The sequence below is a fragment of the Vanacampus margaritifer genome, chromosome 11 (assembly GCF_051991255.1).
Source record: "Vanacampus margaritifer isolate UIUO_Vmar chromosome 11, RoL_Vmar_1.0, whole genome shotgun sequence".
Taxonomy (NCBI): Eukaryota; Metazoa; Chordata; class Actinopteri; order Syngnathiformes; family Syngnathidae; genus Vanacampus; species Vanacampus margaritifer.
The window spans coordinates 24,120,461-24,144,563 of NC_135442.1; the positions used below are offsets into that span (position 1 = coordinate 24,120,461).

The 24,103-nt window shown below is 44.1% G+C and overlaps 2 protein-coding genes across 8 annotated transcripts in view; one reads left to right on the forward strand and one right to left on the reverse strand.

The window, feature by feature from the left end:
• Positions 1–13,819, forward strand: part of LOC144060680 (uncharacterized) — a 29,281-nt gene extending 15,462 nt beyond the window's left edge. Inside the window, exon 2 of the mRNA XM_077580429.1 lies at positions 11,087–13,819. Within this exon, the coding sequence (XP_077436555.1) occupies positions 11,247–12,533 (1,287 nt within the window). The 5' untranslated portion in view covers positions 11,087–11,246 and the 3' untranslated portion in view covers positions 12,534–13,819. The remainder of the gene's footprint in view (positions 1–11,086) is intronic.
• itgb2 (integrin, beta 2) overlaps positions 1–24,103 on the reverse strand; it is an 81,363-nt gene that overhangs the window by 11,906 nt on the left and 45,354 nt on the right. For 5 of the 7 annotated variants that reach the window (XR_013295975.1, XM_077580422.1, XM_077580423.1 and 2 more), the window contains exons 8-14: positions 17,864–17,959; positions 17,696–17,785; positions 17,455–17,592; positions 16,501–16,691; positions 15,515–15,747; positions 4,916–5,135; positions 4,610–4,824 (exon numbers count right to left, since the gene is read on the reverse strand). Coding sequence is in view for 6 of the 7 variants with exons in the window: in XM_077580422.1 (XP_077436548.1) it covers positions 4,610–4,824; positions 4,916–5,135; positions 15,515–15,747; positions 16,501–16,691; positions 17,455–17,592; positions 17,696–17,785; positions 17,864–17,959 (1,183 nt within the window). In the remaining variant the exon portion in view is untranslated. Of the gene's footprint in view, positions 1–4,609; positions 4,825–4,915; positions 5,136–7,052; positions 7,210–15,514; positions 15,748–16,500; positions 16,692–17,454; positions 17,593–17,695; positions 17,786–17,863; positions 17,960–24,103 lie in introns of those variants that run through there. The other 2 variants (XM_077580425.1, XM_077580424.1) reach the window with 2 other exon arrangements.

Here is a 24,103-nt window from a genome sequence, read left to right on the forward strand (position 1 = left end):
TTCCTTTGTGCACGGTCGGTAACTAAGGGGATCTGTAATATCAGACCCAACACCGGTCCACTCGTTTAAGGCAGCTGCACTCACCCTGTTTGCAGCATTGTCTGTCTGATGGCATTTCATACCGCTTGTCGAGCATGTGGATAATTTTTTTTAAAACCCCTCTTTAGTTACGGTGTTGAATGGCTCCATGTCTTATTACGCCAGGTGAAAAGTTATTACAACCATGATTTGTCGGTGCTGGTTGGACTTCTTATTATAAGGTATTATGTTGGCAAAGGTGTCTGTAATTGTTTTTTAAGTAAATGAAGTTTCACCTCGGGTCACACTTCTTAGTTTGAACTGGTCATACAGGGGCTTGTGATGGCGATTCAAATGGTCGGACAGGTTTGTTGTATTACCTCGTGTTGCGGCAACAACAGCGAGGCACTGTCAGCAGAGAATGTTTTTTTGTCTTCTTTTTTTTTTATAGCCAAAATACTTCCATATTTCGGATGTTGACTTTCTTTTGGGAACTAAATCCACTGCCGCTTCTACCGCCGTGACTTCTACCACTGTCTCCTGCATGTCGCATGTGTTTTCAGAGCAGACGCTGTGAGAGTAGAAGGGGGAGGGGCCGGTGACTGATTAGCAGGAGGGAGGGGGGAGAGCGAGGCAGGCTGTGCAGAGCATAGAGTGCTGCTTAATGAAGCAAAACAAACGTTTGCTTGTTCTAAAAAAATTAAATTAAAAAAAGAAGAGAAAAACATTGCGATTGCGATGTGCGCGATAGTCACATTGCAAGACGTCAAACGAATGTTTGAGCAGACGATTCGAGTTTGAGTCTGTTTTGTATTTTTTCACTATTTAACATGGCCGATAGAGGTCGCTAAACAGAGGTGGCAAATCCAAGTCCAGAAAGTAAAAACCCTGCCACAGTTTGGCTTTAGGCCCTGATGCTAGCTAGCTAGCTCCATAGCAGGTAAACGAGCACCATGGGAGCTAGCTAGCACCTAGGGCTAAAGTCAAACTGTGGCAGGGTTTTTACTTTCTGGACCTGGATTTGCCACCTCTGTCGCTAAACTACAATGTGTAACACTTGGTTGTATTTAGGTACATGGTAAAACGACCAATCTGGTCGTTGTTGTTGTAGGACTTTTTCTTGTCCTCCGACCACCACCAAACATCGCACCATAAGCACACCAGTGAGAAAGGCACTGGAGGCAATGTGTATGAAGTGTTTTGCCCAAGGACACGACGACACATGACTGAGAGAGAGTGGGAATCGAACAATGGACCTTCGTTACTGGACGACTGGCACCCCATGGCCTCCACAACGCATTTTACACAATGTCCCAACTTAATTTGAATAGGTGTTTTGTACATTTTTGGGGGGAATTGCTACTTGCTAGAGGACAACCATCCATTTAAGCTATACAGTGATACCTCAGCTCACGAACTTAATTGGTTCCCAGGAAGTGTGTGTGAGGCAAAAAGTTTGTCTTCCAAACATTTATTTCCCATAGGAAACCATTAAAATGAGAATAATCCGTTCCCAGGTCCCCATAAAACATAATTTTCTACTAAATAAGCCTTAAAACTACACAAAATATACCTGATTTTATGTATAATAAATGTACTATTGTATTGTAATTAAAGAAATACACTGTACTGTATAATAAAGTCATTTTATTTGCCTTTGTGATGGTACAGTAGTTGATGGCTTGATGGAATGGAGTGGGAGGAGGAGGGAGGGAGGGAGGGAGGGAGTTACTGTTTGGAAGGAGAGTCACCTTCTTCACTCAACCTCTGGTGTGGCTTCTCTTCTTTGTTTCTTAGGAGACTCTTTATCCTTTGAGCTGACTAAAAACCTCTTAATTGACACCTGTTGCTTTCTGAGTTGCAAGGTCTTCCGAAACTGAGGCATCACATTATCATTCATCATGTTGATGATTCTCATAGCCACAGTCTTTTCTGAATGGTACTGTTCGATAAAAGCCTGCACATCACTCCACTTAGTCAACATGGTTTTGATGCTCTCACTTGATGCTGCAGCCATCTCCTCCTCCTCGTCGTCCTCACATGACAACTCCTGAATGACTTCCTTCTGCTTGTCCTCTTGAAGGCAAATCAAATCTTCTGTGTTGAGGACCTCATTATGGCCAGCAACAAGCTCCTCGACGTCATCTGCATCCACTTGGAGTCCCATGTTCTGTCCCATGGAAACAATGTTGTTCACAACAACAGTCTTGAGGATCAAATCCTTCAAAGTCCCTCTCAAGGATGCATGCGGGCCACAACTTCTTCCATGCTGCTTTCAAGGTTCGAAAGGTAACATCATGCCAAGCCTTTCAGTTGAACACAATGATACACATTGAAATGGTCCTTCCAATAATCCCTAAGGGATAGGTCGGTGTCATTGGTCATGCGAAAGCACCGAGTAAATAAAGCCTTAGTGTAAAGCTTCTTAAAGCTTGCGATCACTTGCTGGTCCATGGGCTGCAGGAGGGGGGTTGTGTTGGGAGGGAGGAATTGGACCTTGATGAATTCAAGATCACCTTGAAGTTCCTCCTTCAAACTTGGTGGATGCGCTGGGGCATTGTCAAGGAGAAGAAGACACTTGACAGGGAGGAGTCCTTTCTCCTTGAGATATTTCCTCGCTGAAGGAGCGAAAACATCATGCATCCAGTCCATAAACAGGAGACGAGTAACCCAAGCTTTGGTGTTGGACTTCCACATTACAGGAAGCTTGGATTTAACCACCTGGTTTTTCTTGAAGGCCCTTGGGTTTTCTGAGTGATAAACCAACATCGGTTTTATCTTACAGTCGCCACTGGCATTACAGCAGGAGGGTTAGCCTATTTTTCATAGGCTTATGCCCAGGGACGGACTTCTCTTCCTGTGTAATGAAAGTCCGGTTAGGCATCTTTTTCCAAAAAAGGCCGGTTTCATCAGCATTAAACACTTGATGAGGAACGTAGCCTTCTTCTTCCACCATCTTGAGGAATGATTCCTTGTAAGCTTCGGCAGCCTTATTGTCAGAACTGGCTGCCTCACCATGACGAATGACACAATGAATCCCTGTACGACGCTTAAAGTTCTCGAACCATCCGTGGCTAGCCTTGAAATCATCAATGGATGACGAACTTCCAGGTTGCCTCTCGATGATATCCGAGTGAAGTTGCCGTGCTTTCTCGGCGATAATACCCTCACTCACACTGTCCCCTGCGAGATGCTTTTCATTAATCCAAATCAACAGAAGTTTTTCAACCTCTTCTATTGCCTGAGACACGCACCCTTAATAGCTTCCTTGTTCCTAAGGATGGTAGCAATGGTAGACTTAGCGTACTGGTACTGGGACGCTAAGTCACACAAACGCACACCTCGTTCGTGTTTTTCAATTATCTCCTTCTTCTGCTCGATCGTAATTTTCTTTAATGTCTTCTTAGGCCTACCACTAGCCTGTGGTGGGGTCTTTTTCGGTCCCATGATAGCAAAAGTACACTCCAAAATGGTCCAAAATGTCTACCGAACACAAACCACGTCCGCACTCAAAGAAAGGGGGTGACGAACTGGGACGCCGTGAGCGTGCGTCAGCTTCTCGTGATTTCTCATGATTTGGTTTGTCCGCCGAAAACTAGTTCGTCAGCTGAGACTATATGCTCGCGATTTTAATGTTCGTGAGGCGAAAAGTTCGGGAGCTGAAGCGTTCGTCAGCCGAGGTATCACTGTACTTGGCATTGTCAGTATGAGTGAACCTAGGTGCAATACCTACCTTTACAGAAGATTCAAGTTAATGAATGTGTACTACACAGTAAATTCTGTAGAGCAGGGTTCACCAATTCTGGTCCTCGAGGTCCAGAGTCCCGCAGGTTTTAGATGTTTCCAACTACCAACACATAATACCAAAGATCAGGATTGTCATCTGGCATGCTGATTGATGAGCTGATTATATAGATCAGGTGTGCTAGTGGGTGGAAACATCTCAAACCTGCAGGACTCCGGACCTCAAGGACCGAAATTGGTGAACCCAGCTGTAGAGTAATTTTGACTCTGTTTAGAGTGGCACCAAATAGACTCATATTTAGAGTAATATTGCCACTATGAAGAGAGTAAAATAAAGAATTGGAAAAAATAAAAAGTGAAAGTGACTCAAAGGTGGAGGAACAAACTCAAAACCTTCAGCTTGGGAGACAGCCGATCTACTTCCTGAGCCATGCAGCTACTGCTGTATGTTAGTATAGCACTCGTGTCAGCTGAAATCTTCCTAACTCCAAGAGACCAAAAACAATGTCTTAGGTCTCTTGGAGATAAACAAACAGTAGGAGGGGCATAGCTCAGATGGTAGTGTGGCAGTTTCCCAAGTTGAAGGACGTGAATTCGTTCCTCAACCCTTTAGTGACTTTTTTCAATTCTTTATTTTACTCTCTTCATAGTGTAAATCTCAGCCTACTCCACAACTGAGTCTATTTAGTCCCTATCTAAATAAGAGTCAAATTTACTCTACAAAATTTACTGTGTAGTTTGAGTAGAGGCAAAACTTCCTACTTACAGTTGACCAGAACGTTTTACAGCACTGCGTAGAGGTCTACATAAAAGTGTGGTTTTGGATTTACATGGTAAATAATCTTACCTCTCTGTTGCATAATTTCAGCAATGTACTTATCCTCTCCAAACTGTTGATCCAGCTTGAATTTGATCCAACAGCCATTCGTGTCCCTTTGCCGGCACAGCGGGCTAGAAAAAGTGAACTGATCCACCATTTCATGCAAAATTCTCTCTCTGCAAGCCATACTGCAGTTTTTTTTTAAAGGACCAGATTCAAAGCCAAGGCATTCAATGCAATTCCTGGAAAAAAGGTGGGGAGAAAATATGACAGTCTATTTAAGTTTGAGTCAAGTCATTTAAGTTGACATTGCTCAACGATTACAGTACATACAATTTGATTTGGCAGGTGTCAGGGCAACCAAGACAATCCTGGCAATGTGGACGTTGGTATCCTTTTATACACTCACAACGGTTACACTTACAATCCCCTCTACCATAACAGATGGTATTATTCGGAGTACGACACTCCTCCTCTGATACTATGCATTGACATGCTGAGCCATCAAATCCTGGGTAGCATTCACATTTTCCACAGTTGCACTTGCCATTTCCTATCAGTTGCATGGAACAGAAAGAAAAGGTACGATATTATACAGTTTATTATTTAAAAAAGATGTTTGAAACTAAATTTGTAAGGGTGTAGTAGTAGTAAGTTAATTGATGCAATGTATCACCGACTCTCAAGATCCGAACATGGATTCCCACATTTTTCAGATTCAAGGTTCTATCTATCAATTTATTTCCCCAAAATATAGCCTAACCTGTTAATTGTTATAATGGAGCTGATCATCTGTTTGAACATACATTCCATTACAGTAGCACCACTTAATGAATAAAATGAAGACAAATGTTCAAATAACAAATTAGTTTCTTACCAGAGAGAGTTGGAATGGGACTACAAGCACTGCAGCTTGCTTTATTATTATTTTTTTAATCATATATACAGTGCTCAGCATATATGAGTACACTACACCCCCTTCAAAAAATTTAGAAATTGAGCCGGATATCCGTACAACACGAGTATCCGGTACGGATAATTCATTTTTTCCAGATATGAACATAAGCCGGATATAATTCTTTATTATCCGTTTCCGTGCTCCAGCGCTCCTCTCTCACTGCTGCAGGCTGCTTCTTTTTCTCTCTCTTTTCTCTGTGACATGGTGGCCAGTCAGTCACACACAGCACGCTCTGCCCATTCACCTCTCTCCTACACTAGAGAGCTCAGGCAGAGAGTGTCTATGCTGCTTACTGCTTCTCAGCAGCTTGAGCTTCGTTGACGGAAGGTTTTGTCTTTGTGAATCTGTTTTGTTACGTAACATATACGTACGTAGGCTGTGCTTTTTTAAGAGTTAAACTCTGTTCGTGACGCGCCAGATACTGGCTGGCTGCCTTGGTGCAAATTAAACACGCACGCACGCACGTACACACACACACACACACACACACACACACTTTAATTAACACTGTTTAGTTAAGAACATTTGGTAGTAAAAGAAGGGGGAAAAAAACTATTAAAAAACAAGTCATCACTTTATCGTGTTGGAGGGATTTGCGTGTCCCAATGAGCCTAGGAGCTATGTTGTCTGGGGCTTCATGCCCCTGGTAGGGTCACCCATGGCAAACAGGTCTGAGGTGAAGGACCAGACAAAGCATGGCTCAAAAGACCCATGATGAATGTTAATTTTGGATCGCGGTTTCCGTTGCCCGGACACGGGTCACCGGGGCCCCCCTCTGGAGCCAGGCCTGGAGGCGGGGCTCAAAGGCGAGCATCTGGTGGCCGGGCCAATACCCATGGGGCCCGGCCGGGCACAGCCCGAAAAGGCAACGTGGGTCCCCCTTCCCATGGGCTCACCACCTGTGGGAGGGGCCAAAGAGGCCGGGTGCGCAGTGAGCTGGGTGGCAGCCAAATACGGGGGCCTTGGCGGTCTGACCCCCGGCTACTGAAGGGGACATGGAATGTCACCTGTCTGGCAGGGAAGGAGCCTGAGCTGGTGTGCGAGGCAGCGAAGTTCCGACTAGATATAGTCGGACTCGCCTTCACACACAGCTTGGGTTCTGGTACCAATCCTCTCAAGAGGGGCTGGACTCTCTTTCCCTCTGGAGTTGCCCACGGTGAGAGGCGCAGCAGGTGTGGGCAAACTTATTGCCCCCTGGCTAGGCGCCTGTATGTTGGGGTTTACCCCAGTGGATGAGAGGGTAGCCGCCCTCCGCCTTCGGGTGGGGGGACGGGTCCTGACTGTTGTTTGTGCTTATGTACCGAACAGCAGCTCAGAGTATCCACGCATTCTGGAGTCCTTGGAGGGTGTGCTGGAGAGCGCTCCCTCTGAGGACTCCCTCGTTCTTGACATCAACGCCCACGTGGGCAATGACAGTGAGACCTGGAGGGGCGTGATTGGGAGGAACGCATTGTGAGGGTCTGCTGGGAACGTCTGGCAGAATCCCCTGTCAGAAAGAGTTTCAATACCCACCTCCGGCAGAACTTTGAGACATTGAGTCCGAGTGGACAATATTTCTCGCCTCTATTGTTGAGGCGGCTGATCGGAGCTGTGGCCGTAAGGTGGTTGGTGCCTGTCATGGCGGCAATCGTGCCTTGGTTTGAAGAAATTCTGGTCCACCATCCGGCGTCTCAGGAGAGAAAAGCAGTGCACCATTAACTCTTTGACTGCCAGACGTTTTCAAAAACGGGTTGTCGCCAGTGCCAGCCGATTTAAGCATTTTGAGTGATCTTTCAAGGTCCACAGAAAACGTTGTGTTTGGACTATGGAAACACACAAAATGACCGAATGAAAGATTGGACTCTCATCTTTCATCAGAAAAAAAAAGTTTGTTTCTACCTTATTCCGTTCTTCAGTAATCAACAATAGAAAATGGTTACTTTCACCGAAATTCTCTGTTTTGAAACAAAAAACGGAGAAAAAGAGCTTTTTGTGAAACGATGTTATTTCATGCACTCTAGTGAATTGTACACTTCTTTTTGTCCATGAATGATGCCACAAACACCTAAATAGTGCTTTACTTCTGTAAAACGCTTTCACCAACAATGAAAGAGTGTTTTTTGATTGCAAAATGCGTTCATTTCCATTCAACAGTGTAACAATTTGACAAAACAATTTCGCAAACTATTTACAAATGTGTGCAACTGTGGTACTACTTACAATTATGTGGATGTTTCAAATACAGTTTTTCTTTTTGTAACGCTCTCCTGCGTACAAGGAGACGCCAGGACTCGCACACAGTTTACTTTCACTTTCGCATTGGTCCGTTTTGCGTGCAAACGTTACACTTTCTTGACGGCCTTTTTTTCCGGGGAATAAAAAGCAAGTAGCAGACTGTACACACTTCCTCCGATGAATATGCATTGGACTCGGGGCACTCTCCGTCGTCCGATCGAACGTCCGCCTGTGCGTGCTCGGTTGCGCTCCGCGTTACGACACCGTCATAGCCGCCGCATCAGCGGTTCCAATTTCGCCGTCAAGCTCGGATTCACCTTCATCATCATCGTCATCAATGTACTCTTTTAGCGTTGGTCGATGCCTTTTGTCTTGTAAGTGTAGAGCTGCTTGCAAACGCTCGCCATTGCCCGTTCTCTCCTCCATCTAGCTCCATCTAACGTCTTCTACTGCCGCGTCAATGCTTTCCAACCACGTAGTCACCATCATCTTCATCATCGATGATGATCATCGTCATCAACAATGTGCTCTTTTAGCGATGCTTTTGGTCTTTGAAAAAAACGGCTCTGGCGTTAGCTCCTCGCGACCGGCCGCCATTTTTCCTTTGTTTTCCATTCTGATCTCCTGCTCAACGCTCTAGCTCCGCCTCTACTGACGCCCACCCGATCTTGTCAAAAGAGAGTCATCGCTGCCCTCTAGGGGCCAAAAATAGTCATTAGGCTCACGAGACCTGCTTAAAACTTTCAGGAGAGCTCCGCAAGCCTTCCCAGCACCCGTTTCAAAAAAAAAAAAAAAAAATGGGAGGACGTCTTTTAACGTCTTTGGCGCTCCTCCGTAGGTTTTTGCAGAACGTCATTTAACGTCTTTGGCAGTAAAAGAGTTAACACTGTGTATAGTGGAGATGGGGTGCTGCTGACCTCGACTTGGGACGTCCTGAATTGGTGGGGAGAATACTTCGAAGACCTCAATTCTACCATCTTCTTTTAAGGAAGCAGGGTCTGGGGACTCTGAGATGGGCTCCCCTATCTCTGGGGTCGAAGTCACTGAGGTGGTTGGAAAGCTCCTCGGTGGCAAGGCCCTGAGGGTGGATGAGATCCTACCGGAGTTCCTAAAGGCTCTGGATGTTGTGGGGCTGTCGTGGTTGGCACGCATCTACAACATCGTATGGACATCGGGGACAGTGCCTCTGGATTGGCAGACCGGGGTGGTGGTCCCACTTTTTAAGTGTGTTCCAACTATAGAGTGATCACACTTCTCAGCCTCCCTGGTAAGGTCTATTCAGGGGTGCTGGAGAGGAGGGTCCATTGGGAAGTCGAATCTCGGATTGAGGAGGAGCAGTGTGGTTTTTGTCCCGGCCGTTGAACAGTGGACCATCTCTACATTGGCACATTGGCAGGATCCTCGAGGGTGCACGGGAGTTCGCCCAACCAGTCCACATGTGCTTTGTGGACTTGGAGAAGGCGTTTGACAGTGTCCCTCGGGAAGTCCTGTGGGGGGTGCTTCGGCAGTACGGGGTACAGAGCCCCCTGATATGGGCTGTTCAATCCCTGTACGACCGATGTCAGAGTCTGGTCTGCATTGCCGGCACTAAGTCGAATTCATTTCCAATGAGGGTTGGACTCTGCCAAGGTTTTGTCAGGATGGGGGAGCTTGAGGACCCAAATGCGGGAAGACAGGGCAAGGAGGCAGAGGTTCAATCAAAAAAAGGGATTTTAATTACTTACAAACAAAAGGTGATCTTCCAAATTAGAAGATGAACCAAAACATGAACCAAAACATGGGGGAACAACTAGGCAAAAACAAACAGCCTGACATGGGGAAAATACAAGGCAAAAAACGGGCAGCATGACATGGGGAAAAACAATGAACCGACACAGACAGAGGGGAGACAGCAGACTAAATACACAGACACTAACGACACAACAAGACACACCTGGGGCAAGATCACACTTAACAAGACAAGGAAGACACAGAAGGAAAACAGATCCAAACATGACAGAACCCCTCCGTCGAGGGACGGCTCCCAGACGTCCCTATAACAAAAGGGTTCAAAAAAAGGGTTCAGAGAATTGAAGCTGCGGCAGAAGTGGTTCGGGGAGTAGAAGGTGCGACAGACGTGGTTCGGGGTCTTGAAACTGCGACAGACGTGGTTCGGGGTCTTGAAACTGCGACAGACGTGGTTCGGGGACTTGAAACTGCGGCAGACGTGGTTCGGGGACTTGAAACTGCGGCAGACGTGGTTCGGGGACTTGAAACTGCGGCAGACGTGGTTCGGGGACTTGAAGCTGCGGCAGACGTGGTTCGGGGACTTGAAGCTGCGGCAGACGTGGTTCGGGGACTTGAAGCTGCGGCAGACGTGGTTCGGGGACTTGAAACTGCGACAGACGTGGTTCAGGGAGTTGGGGCTGGTGACTCCGAGCGCCACCAGCTGAAGCCCAACGACGACCGACTCCCTCAATCAAGGACGATAGTAGGTCCATTTGGGCGGCCATGGCGTGCTGGAGCTCCTCATGGCGTGACAGGCGTGCCTCCTGATTCCACAACTTGGCTTTCAGCGCTCCCGCTGGGTCCTTCTCACCCAAATGCGGGAAGACAGGGTGAGGAGGCAGAGGTTCAATCAAAAAAAGGGATTTTAATTACTTACAAACAAAAGGTGATCTTCCAAATTAGAAGATAAACCAAAACTAGAACCAAAACATGAACCAAAACATGGGGGAACAACTAGGCAAAAACGAACAGCATGACATGGGGAAAAGACAAGGCAAAAAACGGGCAGCATGACATGGGGAAAATACAAGGCAAAAAACGGGCAGCATGACATGGGGAAAATACAAGGCAAAAAACGGGCAACATGACATGGGGAAAAACAATGAACCGACACAGACAGAGGGGAGACAGCAGACTAAATACACAGACACTAACGACACAACAAGACACACCTGGGGCAAGATCACACTTAACAAGACAAGGAAGACACACAAGGAAAACAGATCCAAACATGACAGGTTTCCCTTTGTCTCGGATTCTGTTCATAACTTTAATGGACAGAATTTCGGATGGCCTGGGAACGCCTTGGGATCCCGTCGGAGGAGCTGGTTGAAGTGGCTAGGGAGAGGGAAGTTTGGGCTTCCCTGCTAAAGCTGCTGCCCCCGCGACCTGACCCCAGATAAGCAGTAGATGATGGATGGATGGATAAAAAAGAAAAGCTATGTTGCATATGACAACTCTTGTTCATGCATTTTTAGTAGTTCATCATTATTTTCTACTGCATGTGCTGTGTTCAGCAGTATTACTGTGATGATTGGGTCAGCTGTTTCTGCTTCCCTTTACAGCTGGAAAACGGAGCCCGCTAAACACACCTGCTGCTCATCAGTTCATCAGGCCAAGATAAAGGCCTGGCAGAAGCAGCAAGAAGTGTCGGGTTATTACTCCGAGACGCTATTCACCTGACCCGACTGAATAAGCTTCTACAAGACTCTACTCCTGATTCCCATGACTTGCTTTTTGTCCGCCCTCGAGCATGATTTTGGTTTTGCTTTTTGTCCGCCCTTGAGCGTGATTTTGTGTTTGCTTTTGTCCGCCCTCGAGCGTGATTTTTGTGTTGGTTCGTTTGGTGGATTAAAACTACGTTATCCACATCCCTGCCGGGGCTCTTCTACTTTCCTGCATTTGGGTCCTCCACTCACACACCATGACAGAATAACCCGACCAAGAATGGACCCCGCAGACCCCAACAGCCTGCGCCAGGCCATGGCCAGCCATGGACACTTACTCGGCCAGCACGAGCAATACTTCCGTGAGCTGAAGGAGGCAGTGTCGACGCTAACCGCCCAGATCGGATCGCTCACCTTGCAGGTGGAGCGGAGGTCGGAATCCACGGCCGCGGAAGACTTACGACCAGCCGGGACGTCTTCTGTCTTACCCGCGTCCCGATCAGCAGGCAACTTTGTTCTCTGGGAACCCAATATTCCCCATCCTCCCCGCTACTCTGGCGAAATTGGTGGGTGTGACCAGTTCATTCACCAGTGTAGTCTGGTTCTCGACCAACAGCCGCACACCTTGCCGGACGACGGCGCCAAAGTCGCCTTTATTATGAGTCTGCTTTCCGGCCAGGCAGCACTATGGGCGATGGCGGTCAGCAAAGCCAATCCGGAGCTCCGAGCTTCAGTTCCTGCCTTCCTGGCGGAATTTCGAAACGTCTTCGACCACCCAGTAAAAGGGAAGGAAGCGGGCAGCCGCTTGCTGGACCTCCGTGGCGGAATACTCCATCTCCTTCCGGGCTTTGGCCGCCGAGAGCCGTTACGGCGAAGTGCGCGGGATTTTCCGGCGGGGACTCAACCCGCGGATCAAGGACGAGCTGGCGGCACGGGACGAGACGTCCACTCTGGAGGAGCTCATCGGCTTGGCCATCCGGTTGGACAAGAGGTTGCGGGAGCGACGGCGGGAACGGGAGAAGGAGCGACGACCGGAGGCAACGGACACGGCAGCGGGAACGGGAGAAGGAGCGACGACCGGAGGCAACGGACACGGCTGCTCAGCCGGTATCGGCCTCGCCCCCCGACGCTTCGTGGCGACGCTCTCCTGCCGGAGATGGCGTCGAGCCTATGCAGCTGGGAGGAGGGCGGCTATCGGCCAAGTGTTGGAGGCGGCCTGAGAGACGTCGGGACGTCACACCCGTTCCAGCCACAACCATTCCATCCCAACGTAACATCCAGTCTGAGTACTCCCAGTCCATGGGATCAGTTAACACAAAAAGACTACAATTGTCAGGAGAAATGACATGGGGTGGGGTGAGGGCAAAGATGACGGCTTTAGTGGATTCTGGGGCGGACGACTGTATTGTCGACCCAAAGCTTGTTAACGCCATGAAATGTCCGGTGGTTAGACTCGAGAGAACCAAGGAGATATATGACCTCAACAGGCGTCTCTTGGGTGTAATTACATACAGAACAGAGAGCCTACAACTGCGTCTATCAGGAAACCACGTGGAAACCAGACAGTTCTTCATTATGCCGTCCCGGTCTGCCCCAGTGGTCCTGGGTCTGACTTGGCTGGCCAGGCATAACCCTGACATAAACTGGGGCATGCCCAGGTTGGAGAGATGGAGTTTGTTCTGTCACTCGCATTGCCTGCAGTCAGCGGTGAATGACCACGGTGGCCCAGCCGAAGCAACTATAGAGTTGATTAACCTGGATGATGTGCCAGCGGAATACCACGACTTACGGGAGGTTTTTAGTAAAGACCGGGCCATGTCTCTCCCCCCGCATCGACCTTATGATTGCGCGATAGAACTGGTTCCTGGGGCACCGCTGCCTAGTACACGCCTGTACCAAATTGCCAAGCCGGAACTCCAAGCCCTAAAGTAATATATCACAACGTCACTGGCGGCTGGGCTGATTCGGCCTTCCAAGTCGCCGCTAGGGGCAGGGTTTTTCTTCGTTGAGAAGAAAGACAAAACACTACGCCCTTGCATAGATTTCCGTGGGTTTAATGACATAACTATTAAAAACAAATATCCTTTGCCGCTAATGGACTCAACATTCGCTCCCTTACATTCGGCTACGGTGTTCACCAAATTAGACCTTCGTAGTGCCTACCATCTGGTTAGGATAAGGGAGGGCGATGAATGGAAAACAGCGTTTAAAACACCCATTGGGCATTTCGAGTATTTGGTTATGCCGTTTGGCCTCTCAAATGCTCCCGCAGTATTCCAGGGGTTCATTAATGACGTCTTACGTGACATGCTCAATCACTTTTGTTTTGTGTATCTTGACGGCATTTTAATCTTCTCTAATCTAGCAGAACATCGGCAACACGTTCGGCTGGTTTTGGAGCAACTGCTGGAGAACCGGCTATACGTAAAAGCCGAGAAGTGTGCGTTTCACACCAGTTTGGTCCAGTTCCTCGGCTATATTGTGGAGAGGGGTCAATTGAGAGCCGACCCGGCCAAGATCCAGGCCGCGGTCGAGTGGCCAACACCCACGTCCAGAAAACACTTGCAGAGGTTCCTAGGGTTCGCTAACTTCTCTCGTGAGCTACTGGCCATTATCTTTGCGTTGCAGGAGTAGCACTGGCTGGAGGGCGCGGCGGAACCCTTCCAGATTTTTACGGACCACAAGAACTTGTCGTACCTCCGGTCCGCTCGAAGATTGTATCCCCGTCAAGCACGCTGGGCCCTGTTCCTAACCCGTTTCAACTACATCATCACTTACCGACCAGGAGCCCAGAATGCCAAGCCGGATGCCTTGTCCCGCATACACGGTCCAGCCGCCGAGGGGTCTCCACCCGAAACTATCGTGCCGGAGAACCGAGTATTGGGAGCCCTCCAGTGGGAGGTAGAGCGGAAGGTGGTGGAAGCAGCTGTGACACGCAGACCCCGGTAGCGTGCCCTGAGGATAAGTTGTTTGTGCCCACACACCTTCGGCAAGAGGTGCTGCAGTGGGGGCACGCATCGAAGGTGGCATGTCACACTGGGGTGGGTCGAACTCTGTCCCTGATAGCGCAGAGATTTTGGTGGCCCGGGCTACGCAAGGACATTAAGGACCATGTCACGTACTGTACAGTGTGTGCCCGTAATAAGCCCTCTCGCCATAAGCCATCCAGCCAGCTCCGCCCCCTGCCCATTCCCCACCGTCCTTGGTCGCATGTGGCATTGGATTTCGTTACCGGGCTACCTTCTTCCAACGGGCAGTCGGTGATCCTTACGGTGGTGGACCGATTTTCTAAAATTGGCACACTTTATCGCCAGGCCTTTATCATCAGGCCAAGATAAAGGCCTGGCAGAAGCAGCAAGAAGTGTCGGGTTATTACTCCGAGACGCTATTCACCTGACCCGACTGAATAAGCTTCTACAAGACTCTACTCCTGATTCCCATGACTTACTTTTTGTCCGCCCTCGAGCGTGATTTTGGTTTTGCTTTTTGTCCGCCCTTGAGCGTGATTTTGTGTTTGCTTTTGTCCGCCCTCGAGTGTGATTTTTGTGTTGGTTCGTTTGGTGGATTAAAACTACGTTATCCACATCCCTGCCGTGGCTCTCCTACTTTCCTGCATTTGGGTCCTCCACTCACACACCATGACAATTACATATTATTTTCAAATTTTTTTTTGGGATTATAAAAAAACTTGTATAAATAGTTCCTTTATTATTGTGATCAAAAGCACTGAATATCAATTCTCAGACTGTTCAGTAAATGTTTATTGATACACATACATTTTCTGAGTTTATGGAAAAAAAAACTTGTTTCGAAAAATAGTTATTTTATGATCAAAAGCACTGATTTTAATCTCAATGAAGCTGTTTTGGCAATAATTTTAAAATAAACAAAAATTATAACAACTTTTGATCAATCCATATCAATTTCACACTTTATTTTACTATGTGTATATACAGTATATATATACTATTTTGTTTCTTCAGTTTTTTAGTGCTAGAAGGGTAGACATAGAAATGAAAAGCTTTTGCTTCTGCCGACACCCTTTCGGTTGTATATTTATGTATGGAATTTATTATTATTATTTTTGACCATGTTGAATTTTTTATTTGCCAATGAACCAAATCATTCATTTCATTCATTCATTCAAGTATGAAATTTATTTATTTTTACTACCGAATCAATGTAAGCCCCATATATTTCTGATAAAACCACGACCACTTCCGGTTTAGGCCACACCCACTTGATGTTTAGGCCCTGCCCCCCGAATACAGTTACAGATAATCTAGATAGTTGAACAGATACTTTATATAAAAGGAACCAACATACCTCCGCATAATCTATTCTGGAACTTCTCACAGTGTTCGTCATCACATTCACAGAAGTCACCATAGTAACTGCCTCCACTTGCTGTGGTGTGGCACTGGCATCTGCCACACACGCAATCTCCATGACTCTCACATTCAATACCACTTGGGCTCACACATGATGCTCTCAGGGAGTGCTCATCTTTGTTGCCAATGGAGCACTCACAGAACTGACCAACAGAGCCTTGACTGCAACTTAATAAGAATGAGACAAACTATGAACACACCACAAAAAATGCTTCGACTTTTAAGTTCAATGGATTTACATAACATTACATACATAGACAAGAACATATTGATTTTAGGAGAGTAAGTCATTCTTCCTCTCCCATTTTGAATGTGACTGAAAAAAACAAAATCTATCAGGTAAAATGACAGCTACGTATGTAACTTGTAACTACAGTTCTATGAGTCCCGGACGACCGTCAGAAGTGGTGTTATTAGCATGGTAATACCTTTAGGCACATGCAGGACGAGAATGCATAACAAAAAGACACAATTATACATAGAGTATACACCCTGGTCACCCGGGGGTCACTCATGTCGTGTCTTGTTTCTGATATACATTCTCATCCTGTGCGTGTGCAAATGTATTTCTGTGCTGATAAGCACAAGGACAAAATAGAAACCTGCAACCAAATGTTTTTAACACAGTCAGATTTGTTAGAATAAATGTACACAAGTTATACCATATTCACCCTTTTAGTTGCAAAGCATTATTCAACAGTGTGACCTATGTTTGAACTATGTGGGTTGGGGTCGTCTGTGGAGAGAAGAAGCTGCAGTTGCAACACAGGAACTGAAACCTGACAAGATAGCGGCTGGAACATTTTGCGGTTGGACTGTGAACTTTGACTGAAACTTTCCGCGCTGAAGAAAAATGTCTGCATTATTGTCTGCACAATAGCTAAACTGTAAAAACGTGATGAATTAAAGTATAAAGCTTACCTGCAAATGCCACAGCTTATTCTTCCCTTTCCATTACAATATTGTTGGCTACTTTCACTTGGATCTTTACATTGACACTCACAGTTTGTAGTTAAGGTCACTGTCAATGTGTCTTTAATACCAAGTGGTCTGATAGAGAATGTTTTGTTCTTTATGCATGAGTCTGCTGTTACTGTTACATCAAAAGAAATCTGTGGAGAAAATTTTAAGAGACAGGGTTATAGGGTATTTTCTTGTCTGAGAAAAGAGCTTTAAATAATGTCAGTGAAGCTTTTAATCAATAAATATATTGGAACACTTCATCAATCAAGCCATCACAATCAAATTAAATAAGTCAGTAACAGTATTCTGTGTCATGGAGTTGATAATCCTGTTGAATCATTGTTTTTTGGTGTTAGGTACAGTATTTAAAGGACACAGATTGCATTATTTTCATAATGCATAACAGATTGTAGATGTGTTAATACTTTGTATGACGGACATGCCTTTGACATGCTTTCGTCAAAATACACCAAACAATTTTCACTAGGTCTTCAGGTACGCTTTGAAATCAGTACAGAAGGAACTCCCTTTGTTATAGTGTGTCACCATGTTGCAATATTTTTTTATAACTATTTATAACCTGCGCTTCCTGCTCTTTCACACACACACACACACACACACACACACCGCCAACTAATACCCAACAGAGAGTCTGTTGAACTTGGGTTCAAGAGGAGTGTGTTTTGTTTCCTATGCAGTGGCAGCAGGGTCCTGGAGAATGCTAGGGATTGCCAGGGAGTTGAGCAACGTCAATTGCTTCCTTCTACCACTTTGCCCAAGTGACTTGCTCACAGTGGTAGGCTGGCTAAATTTCATTGAATATTTTTACATTATATATTTTATTTATAATTTTACATTATATATTTGTTTTTATATATATAACCAGGCTTTAGAAAACCACGAAGAACTGACCATCTGTCCCACGTGAACATTGTCACAAACTCCTTTGTTGTCCCCTTCTTGTCTTGCATCATTACAGAGTGGACTGTAGACAACTCTTACGTTTTCAGGGAGAGTATCATGGGTTAGAGTAACTTTGGAAGACAATCTCTGGAAATACAATTGTTTTGAGAGATTATGCACGTTTGAAATACCAAAATAAAAACAAGAATTGGTTTCTCTTCAGGAAAAGGGTAAATACTTCAAGACTTACATTATATGCACTTTCAATAAGTTGAACAACATTTTTCGAATCTTGTGTCAGAACTCCCACCTCAGATTTTGGAATCATTTTGGAGAGTTGCTATGATAAAATAGACTATATGATTAAAAATCATTCCACACTCAAAATATGTACATATTTATAAGTAGAATACTTTACCTTGTACATGTTTTCCACATTTTTTGTCACAGCAAATATGGGTTGAATATGTTCTTTTTCCAACTGCATGGCTATTTGTCCAACTGATGGGTAGTCCTTCACATCAATATGGTTAAACATACTTACAGTGGTCACATGTAAGTTATTGCATTATGTTCATGATGTAATTACTGTATTACAATTGCATACCGTATTTCAATTAAAAAGGCAGCTGAGTGGTACATGTTTATAACGCTGTTGCTGCACACCAAAAATATGTAATTCGTGACCTTTTTGTGTGGAGCTTGTATGTTTTGCATGTGCTTGCGGGGGTTTCACCAATTACGATGGCTTTCTCCTACAAACATGTAGACTCCCGGCCCACAATCAACTCCCAGCATTAAAAAACACATACACCACATTAAACCCTACATTAAATTTAGATTCAATTCTAAATATAAACTAGCTAAACAAGATTGCAATACACTATAAAACACTAATGGCTAGTGGTGCAACGGATCACAAAAGTGACGGTTCAGATCGGATCACGGATTTGAGCCACGGATCAGATCGTTTTTCAGATCAGCAAAAAAAGAAAAAGAAAATAAATAATAGTTTGTCTTCATTTATTTTGTAAAACATTTTTTTACCATTCAATAAAAAAAATAAATCAAAATTTCTAATATAGACCTTTAGGATTTAGGAACACAACTTTGAGTGCAATATGAGGCAGAAACATTCTTATTTTATACATGGTCCATGTGTAAAATAAAGTATTAATGACTTAAATTTGTGTTCCTAAAATCTAAACGGCTATGTTTGACATTTTGAGTTGAATGTTTTTTAATGGGCGAAAGTGTTTTATGAAATAAATAAGGAAGTTCTATATATTTATTTATTATTATTATTTTTTTAATAATTATGAAAATGTGAAATTTAAGTCACATTCCGTTCCTTTAAACATGGAGAGTGAATTACAAAGTAGCCTTGGTCCAATATATTGAAAAAGAATTAAACCAGGTACCAGCTGTCAAACTCACTTTAAACTATCAGCCAGACACTCGTTGGTAATGCTAACAGTTAGCCGCTAGCCACTTACCTCGGAGACTTCTGCTGTATGATACAATGACAGCGTAATTAATTAGTGGTTTCTTAACGTCCTAAATTAGCGATTGAATATGAGTTCAGATAGCGTTGTTTTGATGTTGGTCGCAACTACAATGTCGATCAAAACTACGATAAAGAAAGCCTAAACGTCTAAAAGGGAAGTCAAGCTCACTATCACGCCACGACATGGGCCAACTTAGCTCGACTTCTGGAATGGGCTCAGACGCTGGCTTTGGCTCTATGTTTGGACATTGTTTTAAATTAGTACTCAGCCTGTTCTAAATAGCCACGCTTGCCTGTCGTCACATCGATATGCTTTTTGGACATTATTTCTGGGACTGCTAGCATGGGTAAGTACGTTTTGTGTTTAAAGAGTGTTATTTTGTCATTTAAAAAAGCTAATTTTTTGTCTTTTAAGTGTCCGACTCATGTCAAGCTATGTAGTTAGCTAGCTTCTGTCCGAAAAAACAAGTTCCCAAACGGTTTTATTTTTAAATATACCAGAGCTACCTTGATGCAGACGCCCGAGTTCCTGTCCGGCTCGTGTAAAAGTAACATTGGTTGATGTTCTTATTAGTATTATTATTGTATTATTAGTAGTATTGTTGCTATTGATACGGAAAAATATATATGTATATGTAAGAGTATGACAATATATACATAAGGCACACTGTTCAATGTGTTCACTATAAATAATTATTACTACTATAATAGAGATACTACTATTATTACTATAATAACCTTTGCTATTATAATTCAAGATATATTAGCTGTATACTAGCATTTTTTTCTGTTTACTATACATACCTACTATTTATTGTGTAACGGCTGTTAAAAGGGGTAGGACCTGATAAGTTTATGGTTCTTCCTAGTCTTTTTCGAACATGTATGTGTAAATGTGTAGCTCATGACTGGGTGAAACTGAAACTGAAACTTTCTTATGTTGCTTTCGTTGCTTGAATGTTGTGTTTGTTGTTTTGTTTTATATGGTTCGTATATTTTGTCTTTACACATGTACTTTTATAATAAGTTTTTTTTTCTTTATATACATGTTCGAAATAAAGTTGAAAAAAGAGAAAAAACTTCAAGTAAAAGTTTACTAAGGCTATTTGCATTGCCGTCAATGTAATACTGTATTTGGTCAACTTATTTTGAAATTAGGTTTAGCGTGTTATGTTGAGTATGTTTCAGCTTCCTTGACATGTCTGAATGCCATCCATTGCGAATGTGCACTGTTGTTGTTTTTTCAACCCCACCAACCAATCCGCGGATCGTGGGCGATCCGAACCGTGGGGCCTGATCCTGATCCTGACCCCGGATCAATGATGATCCCTTGCACCACTACTAATGGCAAATTTATTGTATTTTCGCGACCATAAGACACACTTAAGTCTCACATTTTCTCAAAAATTTACGACTTTGGTAAGTGCTCCGCTTGACTGACTGTCGGAGCATTTCTCGCCGGGGCCGACACAGTGTTTACATACAGAAAAGGGTGACGTGATTGAGGTCAGCATGCGGACTCTAAAGAGGCAAAGGTGAGCGTGAAAGAGGACGGCACGCAGATGTGAAAAAAACGCCCTGGTAGGTGCATTGTGCAAAACATCAGACCCCCAAAAATAGCATCAGCGAAGAGACATGCTTATGACTCAAACAGTTTAAACTACAAGCTATGAGTTATGCGGTTGTACATGGGAATAGAGCAGCCAAAAGAGAATTCTACATCAATTAATCCATGGTTCGTAGGGAAGCCGGAAAATGAACTTTGCCAAGAAGACTAAACTGAGCTTCCGCGGGAGCAAGGCGAGCTGGCCAGAGTTGGAAGACCGATTTGAACAATGGATTATTGCTCAAAGAACAGCCGGGAAAAGTGTTAACCTTGCCAACAAGCGGAATTCTTGCGGTATTTGTTCACAAATACTACGAGAAATACATATAATACCGCTCCTGCTGATACATTTGCAACCGACCTTTTTTAGGTCTAACCGATCAGGCGTTGTTTAGGGCAGGACAAAACCAAGACGCGCTGTGGGGGACAAACAAATCTAACAGACAAATAGACGCTTCAATTAATTCCGTTCTCGCAGAATTACTCACCGTTTCCTTGTTGAATTTGAACAGCGAGAGGTGCTTTGTGCATTTTTATCTGGTAAAGATGTTCGACATTTTCATTTGTTGCCGTGATTGACCAAAACAAACACATACAAGGTGCCGCATCGTCCAATCAGCTTAAAGTATTATACAGAATGTCCTTCCTTTCCCAAACGGATCTGTCGAGTGAAGTTCCAGCTTGATAATGTGAAGAACTCCCTTAAGTGAAGCACATTTATTAATCTGGCTTGTGAGGTTAGAGAAGCTAAGCTAAGCTGTCTACTGTCACCATTAGACTGAGGGCAATAACGCTAGCGCAAAACATGAAGATCAAACACTTTCAAGGACCGTCTTGGTGCTTTCGTTTTATGAAAAGGAATCATTTTTGAATTTGTGGATGAAGATTGATAAAACACATGAAGTGAGTACATTTTTAAGCATGCATGAGCCCTATAATGTATGGGTTAATTTAGGGCTGGCCCAAAATTTATATCACTGTATAAACTGCATCCCTTCACGGTGACAGTATATATCACAATATAGATTTAAGTGTTTTTAATTTTTTTATTATTTTTTATAAATAATTTACTTACTGGTTTACATAGTCCTTTAAAGAAGCTAAATGGATATTTTAAAAAAACATGAAAGAATACATTTGCTTAGGATAACAACATTTATTGTGCAAATCTCAAATCAAAATTATGCATATGCAGTATGGCTTGCGGTATGCAGGCTCGCTAGATTTGATAGGGGGGCGTGGTGAAGAAACTCGCGTGCATGCCACAAAACTACGGTAACTGAAAATGTATATTATTAGGGATGCAGCTATCATATATTTTGGTATTCAGATATCCTACTGAAAATTCTAGCGAATAATCGAGTATTTGGAGAGAAATATATATTCTTGATTGGTTAAAGAACAATGATAAATAACACAAAAAGCACATTTGCACTAGTTTTCACTTTTTAGATAATCAACTTTTTTTTTTAAACTTAAATTTAAACTGTGCTTTAGTAGCACAATATTTTCCTCTCTGAATCTCTCCCCATAGAGTTTGGTCTATGCGACGATAAGTGACGTCAGAACCACCGTAGCGATTTTGGGGAACTTTAGCACTGCTAGCTAGCTCGGCTAGCTTGCTGCTGCTAGCTGGCAGCCTCCGTTAAACGCTGGCAATGTCAGCGCATTTATGCCTTACTGCTCATAACTGGAGCTTGAACGTAATTACAGGACAAAGTTGTGATGCTGCATCTGTCGTAAGTTTGGTGCCGGCACAAACTATGAATAGACGAGTCACGTCGGCCCTTAAGCTGCATTATGCCTCGCTTCTGTGAACAACTTCAAAACAAAAGTGCTACAATACATTTATCTCATACTACTTGGTAATGTAAGGTTTATTTAGAAATTAAGTTTCTCTCACCGCACAGTGTACTGTCATGGATACTGCCGTTCGCTTCACTACGACTTCCTCAGTAAAATGATGTCACGTCCAATTTCTCCTTTCAGTTCTGCTATGCACACATATTTACAAATGACAGTATGCACTGCAGAGGTGGGTAGTAACGAGTTACATTTACTCTGTTACATTTACTTGAGTAACTTTTTGAAAAAAAATACTTCTAAGAGTAGTTTTACCACACAATACTTTTTACTTTTAATTGAGTAGATGTGTGAAGAAGAAACGCTACTCTTTCTCCGCTACATTGAGCTCACTAGAGTCGTTACCCGCTGCCCCATTCATGTATTAGATTTACTGTATTTTCACGTGAGCGCGTACACATTGATGCACATCTCTCGTAATGTCCCATCTCGCTGTTCTGTAGGAGGTGTTCATGATGTTGTTAGAAGACTATCTTTGTCTTCCGCGTGTTCGTTGTTGTTCGGGTAGAGAGAATGTTGATTTTCTGAATACAGACTGGAGATCGGTGAAAAAGGTCCTTCGAAGGATTTATTTTACCGAATATTCTGGACACAAGCAAGTTTACAGAGAAATGGCTGCAGGTCCTCTCGCAAGTGTGCAGTTACAGCGGACTCACAGCATTCTTATACTATCTTGAAAAACCCTCAGAAAACAGCCCCCAGGCCTGAGTTCAATACACATGACGACAGCCGGAAGTAGAAAAGACTTTTTACACTTTTACAGCATATCATCCAATACACATTGAGTTCAACCCCAGACACTGCCCCATTGATGTGGAAACAGACGAGGTCCTTTAGACATGATGACATGAGCAGAAATTGCGACAGCACTTACAAAGACACATCCACAGATAAAAGTTCTACTGAGGAAATAAGTAAATTAAAACAGTTATGACTAAATCTAGGCAGAAGACTCTCAACAATGTTTACGGAAGACAGACGTCCGAAGTTGTTAATAGTACTTTAAAAACATCTCTCTCCCCTCATCGGACGGGTTCGGCCATTTGGTGTTGGTGTGTGCGCGCTTATAACTTGTGTTATGGTGCGGACGGATGAATTTCAACAACGACGTGCGCCGTATGTCGCTCGTTGCAAGGGGCAACGGCAATTTCTCATGCAACGACATGGGACATGCGTTGAACGCCGGGATATTGGCTCAATAACTGAATCGCTTTGTGCTTTAATAGACTTGTTATCCCCTCCGGATGCAGCTCCGACACGAAAGCAAGTGGCCCCGTACTTCCTACTTCCTTTCCTCCTTGACCGGGTGGGGGTTACATGACTACAGAGCAAAAAGTGTTTCCATTACACTTTTGCGAAATACTTCTATTACGACAAGTCTAAAAAAACAACCTCATGAGAGCGTAAAAACTTTTTTTAAGAGTTTTTTTTTTTAATCATGTGTTTCCATTACCAGCTTGCTTTTGCGCAACTTGCCTTTTGCGCAGAACTGAAGGTAATGGAAACGCACCTTGTGACTATTGCGTGCAGTGCTTACACTAAGAAGAGTTCCATGTGAAGCTTGGGTAAACCGTTAAAACGTTTTTTGACCGTTGTGCGCATGAGCAAACCTTGCAAAGCATTTAGGGTTATGTTGTTGATTACATTCAATAGTGATTATTGTGCATCATCTTTGTTGTAAT